The 15044-nt window shown below is 39.3% G+C and overlaps 2 gene segments (V, D, J or C); both read right to left on the bottom strand.

Annotated features, from left to right (window-relative positions):
- Positions 1 to 15044, bottom strand: part of LOC118591330 — a 698773-nt gene that overhangs the window by 496908 nt on the left and 186821 nt on the right.
- LOC118591332 lies at positions 7730 to 8296 on the bottom strand. The segment is given in 2 exon segments: positions 7730 to 8097; positions 8245 to 8296. Coding segments are annotated over 2 exon segments (420 nt in total).

Genomic DNA, 15044 nt, shown 5'->3' with positions numbered 1-15044 from the left:
AAGCTTAAAAGTTCTGAGAGATGGATTGCTGATTAAAGGCAATTTGGTGCTCCATCATGAGGATAGAGTTTAGGTTTCAGTTTGCTGGCCACTCAGCCACTGCTTACTACTGAAATGACCAAGGTAAGGTCATCCTATTCTGGCTTCAGTTCGTGTTTACTTAGACAGTTCTCAGCCCTTTACTTCCCTCCCCACAATGCGCATGCCTACCTTGGCAACACATTTGAGATTTCCATGGTTTTGACCACAGTCCAGATGTATTAACCAAAATAATTAAGTAAACTAAAATAACTAGAAAAGATATGTCAAAAATAATTGGCTTGTTATGTCTAAAATAATTACTGTGCTCTGCCAGGAATGAACAGTTCAAGGGTACTTTGATGTTGCTTTCATCTAACTTTGATGGAAATTATGGTCTGTGTTTTTTTTTTTTGTCTTTAAAATATCTGCACCCCTGAACTTGTTCACTAAGAGACTTTCAGAGGCATGAGCCCACTTTTTGTCTGAACATCAGTAAAAAGGACTAAAAATTTTAATTGACTTAATCAGCATGGTTGTCAATAGCCATCTTGCATGGATCATTTCAATTATTCCCACTCTAAGGGATCTGACACACTCTTATTGTCTCAAAAAAGCACCATAAACCACTCTCCAACACAAATGTGCACACACACACACAAACACACACACTAATGTGCATACACACAAACAAACACATGTGCACAAACAAAAACAACTAAAAGTAAAATCTTGAAAAAAAGTACAAAGATAAACAATAAAGGAGGCTTAGCAAAAGTTTATTAATCTGTGATGAGGTCTGAGAGGCTTTCCTGACACAAAATGTGAAATATCCAAGTGTTGCTCATGTTTACTCAAGTTTCATCTGTTCTGACTCAGGTTTGTTTGAAGGTGAAATGTGATCACCAATCCTAGATTCCCAGCAGAGACAAACCAGAAATCCTTACCCACACCTTCTTTCCTTCTTACCCCTGACACTTCACAACAGCCAAAGATTGGCTCAGACAACTGACATCAGAACAGGCTTTGGAGGCTGAAGTCTACAGTTGTGTCCTGGAGAGCCAATGGGCCAGCAAAGACTGACTGTGCTGAAAACACTGTGGGAGCCCTAGCAGAAGTCTGGGGAAGGAGAAGCATGAGAGTGAGGAGCATCTGTGTCCAGATGTTCAGTGATGGCATTCACTGCCATGGGAGCATGCCCATGCTTGAAGATTTCCTGCAGTTATTATATTTCTCATGGGAAAAAACCCTCTGTGAATGATCTTTCATCCACAAAACTGAATATGTGAACATTGTCCAAAATAAATATTTTTCTTTTCAGACACTGAAGGATCTTGACTATATGCTGAAGTGTAATTTATGTTAATTCCCAAAGTCCAAAATCTCTGCCTTCTGATTCCAGGTAACCTTTATTTGTCAGAACACAAACAAAATATCACACAACATTTCCCCCTTTTTGTTTAAACAAAAAACAAAGGTTTTAACTAACATAGAAAAACTATATACAATAAGTACAATAACTATATACAAGAATATACAGGTAATAATTACATTAACAATGTCTAGTCCATTATCATTTGACAAATTCAGAGAAAATATTCCATTATCTATCCTATCTTGGTGAGTCTAAAGTATTGTACCTAATTTACTTTTTATCCTAATTTGCATTACTAACCCCAAACTATCTTTTGATATCTCTCAACCTTATACACTTTACACTTCTTTTATGAGTGTCTTTTCTGAATTTGTTAAAAATGAAAAGTATAACTACAAAGTCTTCAACTCCTGAGAAGGATATAATATTACCTGAGTAAACAGGAACTGCAGAGTAAACAACTTCCAAAAATAAGTAATGACAGAAACTACTGGCTGCCTGGACAGTTCCCTAAGGTTCTTATATAATGTTGGGACATCCATCTTTGGAGACCTAGAATATCCAACAGACTTATCTGTGAAGCAGGATTTTTGAAGGACTGTCCCATCTTGTCTTGGCAAAGTTTGGCAGTCACTTTCTTTTCTGTCCTACTTGTCTAATTTGGACAGTGTACTGTCAGCAGTCAAGGCAAGAGAAGTTTCTTGCCCAGTGGATATCTTCTGCCACAAAGAAAGTAAACTCCATATGGAGTTTCTTTGATGCCCATCATGGTCTCTGAAGTAGATTGGTGCTGCCAGGAGCAGACATGTTTCATTGTCATAAGAAAGAAAACCTTATGTTATTAAAACATCTTAAATGCCACATTCTGTATATCTCTGAAGTGTTCAAAGACCACTTGCCTATTTAAATTATATCTGTTTGACCTTGGAAACAAACCTAACAAGACTACAAGTTTGATTGTAATAGGTGACTACTAACCTGTCCTTCTTTATTATCCTAAATAGTTTTTAATAGTAACTTTTGGGGCTGGAGAGATGGCTTAGAGGTTAAGAGCACCGACTGTTCTTCCAGAGGTCCTGAGTTCAATTCCCAGCGACCACATGGTGGCTCATAACCATCTGTAATGAGACCTGGTGCCCTCTTCTGCCCTGCAGTCATACATGCTGTATACATAATAAATAAATAAATAAATAAGTAAGTAAATAAGTAAGTAAGTAAGTAAATCAATCAATCAATCAATCAATCAATCTTCTCTCTCTCTCTCTCTCTCTCTCTCTCTCTCTCAATAAAGCTCTAGAAAAAAATAGTAACTTTCAAGGACCAGAAATTTACATTCCATTGTTAGATAAGCTGTATAGGTACCTTGAATAAGAATAGAAATATAATTACAGTATGTTCTAACCAAAGTAACCTTAAATTTGTATCAATGTGAATTTTGTATACAAAAATCAATGTGAAACATTTAAAACTAGTAGTTGCTGTTTTGGTTTAAAAGTAGATTCAATAACCTACCTTTTTATCCTATGATTTCTATAACACACACACACACACACACACACACACACACACACACACCAAAAATAACCTCAAATTTGTATTAATACACAAAAATCCAAGCCAATGTTAAATATTTAAAACTAGTAGTTGCTTTTTAAAAGTAGATCCAATAATCTATCTTTTTATCTTATTTCTATATACCCCTTTTTCTTTTTAGAATGAGATCCCTTAATCTAATCTCCTTTGTTCAGCTTTTTTCCCTGATCATTACCAATAAAAACTTGTAACCAAACACCCTAAATGATGGCAAATATCCATAACCCACTGAAAGACTAAAAACCACCTACCCTGCCTATTGAGAATATGGGTGTCATGTTCTTAAAGTTACTTCCTATTGTCTGGTGTCAATGACATCTTAAGGGACCCTGAAAAAAAATTTGGGATAATTGTCAAGTCTTGGGAGAGCTAGCAATGTAGTCCAGTCTCTGTAAAATGAGAAAGTGCAGGGCTTATCTCAAGTCCTGGCTAGAGTAGTCTTTGAGGCTGGATCATCTCAACCAGCCACCTTGAAATTGTCCTGAGTAGTTTGTAGTCCAAAGATGACCTTTAGGTGGTGTTTGCCAGCTTAGTGGTGTTACCATAGTCCAGGTGGGATTGTCCTTGTGAGATCCCATCACCTTTTTGGAGACTTCAAAGATTGCATTAGTTCAGATCATTTCTTTTCTTGGTAATTTTTTTCCAGGTAATTCTCCCTTCTTCTTTGGATGTTTATTGTCCAAAAGTTTTAAAATTCCTTAAGATGGTTGTTTTTATTTTCTTGGAAAGACAAAAAAATGAAACAAACAAACAAACAAACAAAAACAACAACCAAAAAAAAAAAACAACAACAAACCCCAAACCAAACCAAAACAAAAAACCTTAACTTTGGGGAGTTTCCCTTTTGGCAAGTTATATCTGATCAAATGAAAAGCATTTGTTAGTTTTATAAGTTAAGTTAGATTGAGTGACCATGATGTTTGATAAACTCTCACCTCTTTTAATCAAGAGGTCTCTCTTACTCACACCTAATCTTTACCAATTTTGATTCATGGTTTCTCCTGAAATTTTTGTTTTATTTTCTAAAGCTGTTTTATCATCCAGAGAAGTATGGTTTCTTACATTAGGCATTAGGTCTTTTAATTGTTCTGGTAAGGAGTTTCCCCCATGGTGACAGGGAATGACATGGGGGCCTGTGAGCGGCCCTCCAAGGCACTTCCCAATGGCAAAGGGTTACCCTGCCTGTCCCTTGTTGATCTGTATTCATTGGTCCAATGTTTGTCTTTACCATGCCTTCTGCATACTCCAAAAGGGAGGGGCCCTTTGTTTGGATTATCCCTAGAAAAAACATTATTTCTAGGAATGCCCTGTTGACAATCCCTTTTTAGGTGACCTTGTTGCCACAATTAAAACACTTACCATTTTGATTTTTCTTCAAGCCTCTGGAAATCACCTCTCCTATCCAAGTATCATCGTAGTTATGATATTCAATATTGACTGTATTGCAGATACATTCCTCTATAGGTGCTGAACTTGCCTTTAAAGGGCTAATTATCCTTTTGCACAGTGAGTTAGCATTTTCAAAAGCCAAAGATTCAGTTACTATTTGTCTAGCTTCTGAATTTGGTATCATTTTATTACAGCTGAAGTCAATCTTTGTAAAAAAAAAAATCAGTGATGATTTCTTTTGGGCCCTATATAACTTTAGCAAAAGACTCAGTTCTCTTTCCAACGTCTTCAATTCTGTGCCAAACATTCAAAGCTGCTGCATGGCATAGAGCCAGGGTGTGATCATCACATAGAGATGCATCTGGCCACCATATAAAGACACCAAAATGGTAATGATTAGGCTATTCTAAACATACTTGACCCCACAGACTCTTTGTTTGTTTTTTTTTTATATAAAATTCCCAACCTCATCTTCTTTATAAAGTGCAAACTCCTGCTGTGGCTCCCAAAGCTTCCCAGTTCTCCCTCCTATACCCTGGAGTGTGCCTCTACCCTCACACACTGACTGTAACCTAGGCATCATATTGTATTTTACTTGTGTTTTTTTATTATTATATTTGTGTTTTAATTTTACACATTAGCCATGGGATCCCATGTCCTCCCCACTCCCATTCCCGCCCCCTCCTTCCCCCCAGCCCCTCCCCTCCATTCCCATCTCCTCCAGGGCCAAGACTCCCCTGGGGATTCAATTCACCCTGGTGGATTCAGTACAGGCAGGTCCAGTCCCCTCCTTCCAGGCTAAGCAAAGTGTCCCTGTGTAAGCCCAAGGTTCCAAACAGCCAGCTCATGCACTAATGACAGGTCTGGGTCCCACTGCCTGGGTGCCTCCCAAACAGTTCAAGCTATTCAATTGTCTCACTTATCCAGAGGGCCTGCCCCAGAAATCCACGGTGATACATCCTCTGTAGACTGCTGACAATGGTTGAGAGAAAGGCTGATCTGACCTAGTCTGGTGATCAGATGGCCAAACACCCTAACGGTCGTGCTGGAACTCTCATCCAATAACTGATGGAAATGGATGCAGAGATCCTTGGCCAGGCCCCAGGTGGAGCTACTTGTGTACTTTTTATCCAATGAAGACTATTCTACACACACACACACACACACACACACACACACACACACACACACTTTAAATATATATATGAATAGCATCCAAGTTTCTGATCTGTTTTAAACTTGACAAGAATGTAAAACTTTGAACAAATAGGGAGTTCACATACTGGCTCTGAGTGGCATATCTCTTACTGCTAAGAGTCAATTGATATGATTTTATTTTCTAACTTTTCTTTTGCATATTGAAAAACTATGAATTGTGGACTGGTGAAGAGCTAATGTATGTTGTGCATTTTAAGTTAAACAACTTTCTCTTTCTTTAGGTTTAGTTTCATTTTCTTGGTACTGTTTTTTAATTTGTTGCCCAGGCTAGTCTCCAATTACTAGACAAAAGCAATTCTCCTGCCTTAGGTTGCTCGGTATCTGGGGCTACTAGAACCCTGAACTGTGTGGCATGAATAAATTTAAAGATTTTTTTCCAATGGAATTTTTGATGGCATATGTGTGGCATCATGAAAATACATCTTGCAAAGTGTTAAGCAATGAGAGGTCCTTCCTCCATCCTGTGCACTGCTGGGAGATCTTAAAGACTGCAGTTACTTCTATTAAGTAAAAAGCTCTAAAATCTCTGAGATGGCTCAGTGGGTAAGGCACCTGCCCGCTAGACTGATAAACTTAGTTCAATCTCTGGAACCTACAACATGGAAGGAAGGAGAGAACTCATACCACAAGATGCCTTCCAAATTCCACAAAGAGGTTAAGCATTTGTTAACTTGCATGTGCATGCACACATGCATACACACACACAGTTTTAAAAATACTGTTTAAAAACACTTTAAAATGTATTACATAATTTTCACATTTCAAATACAGAACATTATACATGATACCTTTGCACTTAGCAATTAGACTTGGCAGCTAATGAATTAGTCTGCTTTCTGAAGACCCCTCTCTTCTCTCATTTTCTTTTCTTTTCTTTCTTTATCTTTTCTTTTCTTTCCTTCCTTCCTTCCTTCCTTCCTCCCTCCCTCCCTCTCTCCCTCCCTCCCTCCCTCCTTCCTTCCTTCCTTCCTTCTTTTCTCTCTTTCTCTCTCTCTTTGTTTGTTTGTTTGTTTGTTTGTTTGTTTCTTTCTTTCTTTTTGCAATATACAGAAAGTAGTAACTCTTTTCTTCTTTGTGTCCAAAGAGAAATCATTATTGAGAAGTTTCTATACAGGGCACTTGTAATATTTCTTGTAGGTACACATTAGAAAACAATATATAAACCTGGTGAGGTGGGTCAGTGTGTAAAGCACTTGCCCTGGAAGCCTGGTGACCTGAGTTCAATCCTAGGAACTCAGGTAATGGAGAAAGGGGAGAACTGACTTTATAAAGCTGTCCTTTGTCCTCCACAGGTGCTCTGTGGCATGTAAACACACACACACACACACACACACACACACACACACACACACACATTAACAACACCAACACCAACAAAAACAATAATACTGAAAGAATTTGAAAATATCAATATACAATATTTCATTTGTATTTTTGAGATTTCTTATAAGTAGTGTCATGAAGTATGTCTCATTCTGACATTCGCTTTTTATACTCAACATTCTATGTTTTGATTCAACTACAACAACCACACGTGAAACTACTTCTTTGATGACAGCTATATATTTTTGTTATGCGAGTAAATTTTATTCCTCCCTCACTGATGTTATTTATCTATTGTAAACACACGTGCATCCCTTGAGTGTCTCGTGGTTTATACACTTGAATTTCTTGAATGTAGACAGGAATAGAAGATTCAAAACAAGAGGAAGTAGAAGTGGTCATGCAAATCATCACTTGCCTTGTCATCATAGGATATTAAGGTAAAAGACAATTCTATGTGATTTCCTATCACAGAAGCCACAGTCAAAGTGTACTGACATTGGGCTGTAATAACCACACATTAACAACACTGTTGACAAGAGTGTAGGGAGATGGGGATGTTATAATTCCCATTTGGTACAAATCAACCACACAGAGAACTCTTTGCATAACCACTAAGGAAATAGATCTAAAACTCCAGTGATGCCTGAGGAGGAAAGGGAGACTGGAGAAAAGCAAGTCATGACTTCACTTTGGTCTGTCTCTGGCCTGAATGAGTTTAATTCTTACATTCACTGTGTCACTTGTCACCTGCTCCTGCAAATGAAAACCCCTCTGCACCTCTGCCAGGCTCTGCCCCACAGCAGGGTTTTGCTAGCGCCTCAGCTGCAGGTTTGGGTGTGGGCTGCAGGTGCCTGGAGAGCACTGTGCTCTTGCTGCACAGAAGTAGGTGGCTGAGTCTCCAGGCTGAGAATCTGTGATGTGCAGGGAGAGCTCTTTCGTGCTTTTACTGAAGAAGACTGTGAATCTTCCATCTTCCTTTTTATTTGTCACTAAATTTATCGTTATCAGGAATTCAAGGCCTTTACCGGGGAATTGCCGGTACCATGGGAAGTAGTCAAATGCACTGTTCTCATAAGTGCAGTTCAGAACTGAATTCCCTCCTTCCCAGACTGTCAGAGATTGGGGACTTTGTCTCACCTGCTGCTGGTCACGCCTCTCTTGCTGCTGGCCACTCACCCCTGTGTAGAGAAATAACAAATGCCATTAGGTTCCAAGATATGAACTACCTTCTTGTGGTTTCAACATTCATGGTTTTGTCTGGTGCCCCAGTTCCCTCATGTCTCCACATTAATCCCATAACCTGGGGTATCTCTTCTATGACTCACAGGCTAGGTGAAGGGCCAGGACTAAAAATGATGCTTTCAGAATCTTGTCCATTCCTCTTAGAGCTGAAGCTCAGTGAGAATTCAGGTGTCCTTTTATCTCCCCACAGTACACTGACTCCAACTTCACAGACACCTCAGTTCTTTCAACAGGCTCCACCCTTCACAAACACTTTGACTAAAGCTGACATAGGAAGCACATCCCCACTTTTTTTCAACTTTAGTTTCACTGAAAATACAGTCATTGAAAATTAGAAATTCCTTCCTTATAAGGAACCATTCACTACACAATGGTAATAACATGCTGTAGCATGTTGCTATAGCCACCAAGAATAGCAGTATAGACATGCTTTATTCGTGGATCAATGTTGTGTTCAATCCTTGTCAAAGACAGTTCTTCTTGCAGAAGATGGGAATTAACATAGACGCCCACTGGACAGTGTGCATAGAGCATGAGACTTTGGGCATTCAGCCACAAATGGGATGTTTCCATCAACGTACTCCCTTCAAAGTTCAGGGATCTATTTAGAAGAGGGCTGGAAAGATTGTAAGAGCCAGAGGTGGTGAATGACTCCAAGGAACAGTGTCTTCCAGACACAACTAGTCTGATGCATATATGAACTCACAGAGATGGTGGCAGAATGCACAAAACCTGCAAAGGTTTAAAACCGAAAAAAATCCAAGCACTGAGAAGGGGGAGTGAATATGTGTTCTCATCCCCAACAGAAAGGCTATTTTAGTTGATACCTGCTAGGAAAGGGAAAATCATTTTTCCCCAATGGAGGGTCACTAGGTATATCCAACCACACTCCATGGCAGGTCCCAGGCCCTGAACTCCACACAAAATGGGCCCTTTGTTTAATTTTTAAGAATATTTTCCTCTTATTAGGTTTTTGCCTTTTGTTTTTGTTTTTTATTGGAGAGGGTGGAAGAAAGAGAAATCATGAAGTTGGGTAGGTAGGGGGTGGGAGAGGAGCTGGGGAGCTGAAATATGATCAAAATATGTTTTATAAGAAAGTTTAAGTAAAAGATTTCTAAAGAAAGATAAAAACAAAGAATGGAAGGATTGCCAGTGATTCAGCTATTCTAGTTGTGGGTATTTATCCAACTAACTGAAGTCATCAAGCTAGAGAGATACCTCCATATGCTTGCTTATAAGAAACTACTATACACTAGGTCCACAGCAAGACCATGATAGCCAAGATGTAGAAATCTGCCACCAGACAAATGAAGATATTGCATATGAAACAGGAGAGTATGTTCAGCCATGTGTAAGAATGAAATCTTGTCATTTGTAGAGAAATGGGTAGAACTGAAGGTTATGATATTAATCAAAATAGACACATAAAGAAAAATATCATATATTTGTTCCCATGTGTGAAAACTAGAAAAATAAGAAAAAAAGTAAAGGTGCTCTGAAGACAAAAGCAATTTTAGTTGAAGATGAGGAAGAAGTGCTTTGTATTTGCTGAGTGTCTACTGTATGGGAGTGCTCAGATGTCTTTCTTGACAGGCACAGTTCCAATCTTCAACATAGTCTCAGCACTCAAGACGAGAAAACTGAAGCCTACCAAAGACACTTCTGTGTCTAGACAAGACAATGAAGGAAAGGGTGTGGACACTGCTTTTTGATCCAGTCAGAGAAGATTCTGATGGAGGAGAAGATTGAGCTGGCTTCAGATTATGAGTAGGTGTTCTAGTGGAAAGAACACATACATAATTACTGGCATAGGTTATATCAATGTGGCTGGAGATCGGACCAAGTGTGTATGACAACCTTAGAAATGTACATTAGAGAAGGTAACGTGGTCCCAGCCTTGAAGGATAGCATGTATCTTCATAGGTTCACTTGCAAAATCCTATTTGTCAATACCCTGGGTCCAGGATAAACACGTACAATATAAGAAAATGCTAGATAGATATATGTATTTGTTGTTCTCTAAATACATTTAAGCAAGTTAGGAGATAATTTGTCTTATGCAGTTTTAAGAATTAAAATGTATTTATATAACTTATCTCTTCCCTCTCCTTCCTCCAGTTTCTACTCTATTCCTGCCCTTCTTCACTCCCCAAATTCATAGATTCTTTTAAAAATTATAATTATATATATATATGTGCAAATAAATACATAAATGCAACCTGATGAGTACAAAATCTCCGGCTCATTGGTGAGTACTTAGAAGAAACAAACTTCATCTCCCCTGATGCAGCTCTGCCCCTCTGTGGCCAAATGTCTTCACTCAACAGTTTCCTAAAGGATTCTGTGTAGAAACCCATATTGGTGAGTCTTCCTCTGGCACCTCATGAACTTTGGACCGACAGCTGTGCAGTCTGCATAGGACTGAACTGGGCCCTCTGCATGGGCAAGACAGTTGTGTAGCTTGGTCTGCTTGAGGGACCCCTGACATTGGGAAATAGTATCTATCTCTGGTTCATAAACTGGCTTTTTGGAGCCCATTGCCTATGGTGGGACACCTTGCACAGCCTTGATGCGGGGTGAGGGGCTTGGACCTGCCTCAGCTGAATGTGCTAGGCTTTGCTGACTCCCCATGGGAGGCCATATCTTTTTGGAGGAGGGGATGGAGAGTGGGCTGTGGGAGGAGGAAAGCTGGGGGGAAGGAGCAGGAGGAGGGAGGAGGGGGGAATCTATGGTTGGTATGTGGAATGAACAAACAATTTCTTAATTAAAAATAAAAAGAAAAATTTTGTCCATGTTGAGGGCAGCTACAGCACACTTTATCCTGTACTTAGGGGATCTGAAGTCTTGCTTAGACTACTGAACACACCTGGGAAGAACAATGCTTCCACAGTGTAACATTCATACCATACCTGATGTGAGGTCTTTTCCAGCACACAGTGGGCCCACAGGCTGCATTTCTGCTTAGACAGTCCTTCTACTTTCATTAAAGTTGAGCCATACAGACAAGAATGTGGCCTTCTGTAGACTTTAAATTGGTTAATTGTTTGACCTTCTTCCCAGTACTTACTGCAGTCATCATTTTACAGAAAGTCAACATAATAGAAAAATGGCTGGATTTGACTTGAATAATATAATATATCTTGACCCTTGATGTAGAGTACCTTTCCATGTGGTTATTAGTAAGCCACACTCATTCTTTTTCAGAGTCTGCTAAAACATTTTTTTCTGTTTTCAAATTGGGTTCTTCTTTCTCCATTATCCAATAGATACTTTTACATATGTCTGTTTAAAGTTCCTTTTTTTAAGTTTTTTATTTAAACTTTTTTCATTTTACATACCAACCACAGTTCCCTCCCTCTTCTGCTCCCCCCACTTGCCCCCACACCCCCTCCACTCCTCAGACAGGGTAAGACCTCTCTTGGGGAGTCAACAAAGTCTGGCATACCAAGTTGAGGCAGGACCAAGCCCCTCATCCCACATCAAAGCTGAGCAAGGTATTCCATCATAGGGAATGAGCTCCAAAAATACCCACTTCATGCACCCAGGATAAGTCCTGGTCCCACTGCCAGGGGCCCCACAAATAGATCAAGCCACATAACTGTTACTCACATTAAGAAGGCCTAGTTCGATCCCAAGCAGGTTCCCCCCACCTTTGTTTATACAATCCATCCTCCCTCTCTTCAGCTGGACTCCAGGAGCTTGGCCCATTGCTTAGCTGTACATCTGCTTCCATCAGTTACTGGATGAAGGTTCTATGATGACAATTATGTCAGTCACCAATCTGATCATGTATTTTGAGTACTTTCTCCTGGTTGTTTGTTTGTTTTGTCAAAGACTCTCAAACCTATTCCTAGAGGATTTCAAAGCAGTGCTGACTAAAGTTAAGGGCTGATCAAAAAATGGAACACTAACTCACAATAATTAATTAGAAGATTCAGTAGATTCAGTTTCTCTCAGAAGTTTACTACAAATTTAATGGAATATCACAAAACCTCCAAGAATTTTTTTCTTTTAGAAATCTATGAACTAACAACTTATAGTTAAACGCATAGACTGAAGGGAGGATGCTTTTGTGTGAGCTAATGAAGGAATACCAGAATAGAGGAAAATGAGCTTCATCTCACATAAAAACAAAAGTGTCAGAAATCCACAAAGGAAGTGAAAAGGATACCTGAAAAGATAGAGATAAAAAACAAAAACAAAAACAGAGACAGACACGTCATAGAGAAGTCAGCCTAACATAGTACCAACCATGAGAACATCTAGTTGGAATTTTAGGGCCAAATGAGAAATAGCTTTCAAAAGGTAAGCCAGGCAAAATGCATCTAGGCATGTTTACCCTCAGGATAAGCCCACAGCAATGCTAGGCCTTGAGTGAGTTTTGTGAGTATTGGTGAGGTAGTGACTCCTGCAGTGGACTGCTCAGTGGTAGGGAGAAATCCCATCTTATCATTTCTGTCTTTCATGGTTTGATGTTGCTGCCATAACTGTTTGCTTTCTCCCCACAGAGTGGTACAGGGCTTGAGCATTTAAGAACAGGATGATCAGTAAGAACTGGAAGAAACATCTAAACCAACAGACAACACAAATCATAACAGACAGTCACAGGAAACATTATGAGGAAAGGTGATATCAATCTTTCAAAACACTGCAACTCAACTACTAAATGCTAAGATACTGAACAATATAATTTAAGATTAATAATTCTTTGAGATTTCATTTTATGTGTATTGGTGTTTTTCCATGGGTGTCAGGTTCCCTAGAACTGGAGTTACAGACAGTTGTGAGCTGCCATGTGGGTGCTGGGAATTGAAGCCAGTCCTCTGGAAGAACAGTCATTGCTCTTAACCACTGAGCCATCTCTTCAGCCTTATCTTTTTGAATTTTTTATTAGTTCTTTGAGAATTTCTTACAAAGTATTTGATCATATTCACCTCCTGAACTCCTCCCAGATCCATACCTTTTTCCTATTCATTCATCCAACCATCCAAGTTTAGGTACTTTTTTTTTTAACCCATCAAGTCCAATTTGTGCTTCCCAATATTCTCAGACGTGTGGCTTTCCACTGAAGTGTGGTCAATTTTGCAGGGCATCTACACTTAAAACTGACCCTCCTTGTCAACAGCTCCTTGGTTACAGGTGGGCCTTTGTTCCCACCTCTTCTTTTTCCTCTCTATGTTGGGATATTATTTGGTTTAAGCTTGCATAGTGTATGTACATGCTGTCATAATTGATGTGAGTTCATATGTACAGCTGTCCTATTGTGGTAATATTTTATTTGTACTCTAACAAATATAAAACTTATCCGGGGATCAGAGAAAGAGCCATTCACTAAGTTAGACATAGAGGCCAGACAGTGGTGGCACATGCTTTTAATCCCAGGAAGTGATGGCAGGAAGCAGAAGGGTATATAAGGCATGAGGACAAGGAACTAGAAGCTTTTAAGTAGTTCAACTGAGATCCATTCAGGTGAAGACTCAGAGGCTTTCAGTATGAGGAAACAGGATCATCTGAGGAGTTGGCAAAGTGAGGTTGGCTGTGGCTTGTTCTGTTTCTCTGATCTTTCAGCTTTCACCCCAATATCTGGGGCCGGTTTTTTTTTTCCATTCATAAGACCTTTTAAGATTCATGTTCCAGCCCTATGTCCAGAGGGTTAGTAGCCTGGAGGTCCAACCCTCAGAGACACTACCCAGGGTATCTTCAGAGAATGTTTCTCAGAATCTAGGATTGAAAAATTTCTAGAACAACTTCACACAGTATCTGAGAGTCATTTTTTTATTCTTCTTTAATTCTAATCCTCTTGTCCTGATTGTCTATAATTTCTTAGCTCTAATTCTTTAGTTTCAGTTCTGTAGTTCTAAATCCTTTTATAATTCTCTATTGCAATTCTCTACTCCAGTTCTCCCTAGCTTCTTGTTCATCTAACTTAAATATACCTTTTTATTTTTTCAAGAGGCTTGAAGCAATTCTAAGAGTTACATCTCATTGGTCAAAAGCACCTTCCTTGGGTAAGCGATAAGGGCAGAACCATTTACCATGGCAACACAAAGTTTCAAGGTTTCAGGAGTAAGACTCATCAGAGCCCAGTGCCTGGTGAGATAAGCTTCAAGACATACTTCTTTTATCAGCTAGACTTGGAGTTGGCATGATATTTTAGGCTGCTTTGTGTTAGTAATCTTGGTTAGGCATCTGTGACTCTGACCTTGTGCATGGCTGCAAAGTTTTATACTTATGATCCATAAACAGAGATATTTAGTCTAATTTGAACTTATTCCAAGGTAAAAATGAACTAATTGTGTGCAGTTTGTCTTTGACTGAGGAGAAATTGTTATTTTCTTGTGTTAGTCCGAGTAAAAGGAACAAAGCAGGGTTTTAAGTGTCTTACAGTTCTCAAGGGACAATAGATCTAATTATGAAGCATATCCTAGTATATTTTCTATATATCAAAACTATACAGTTTAGTGAGAAGTCATCTTCCTGGCCATCCATGCATACATGTGCCCATAAGACTGAGATGCAATCATGAGATTACATATACCCATCCCATAAGTTTACACATTACAATGCAAGTACTGGGGAGACACCAAAGCTGCTTTTGCACAATTGAAATTACAGATAGGAGCAATAGCTTCTAGAGTCAATGTTCCCACAGGCCATGCTTGGGTGGGATTCTCCTCCATCAGAGAATCATTCCTCTGGTGGGTTAGCATCTGAACACCACTTGTTACTTGCTGTAACTCCCATGGCCTCCAAAACAGATGACACCATTTCCCTGTATTCATCTATTGTCTTGGCTCTGGCAGTCATTCTGCATCCTCTTCCTCAACGACTTCTGAACCTTGAGAGCATGGAATATGATAAAGATATCCCATTTACAGCTGAG

This window comes from Onychomys torridus, chromosome 9 (genome assembly GCF_903995425.1).
Source record: "Onychomys torridus chromosome 9, mOncTor1.1, whole genome shotgun sequence".
NCBI lineage: Eukaryota > Metazoa > Chordata > Mammalia > Rodentia > Cricetidae > Onychomys > Onychomys torridus.
Note: the sequence above shows the minus strand (reverse complement) of the source record. Positions and strands in the feature narration are given on the sequence as shown.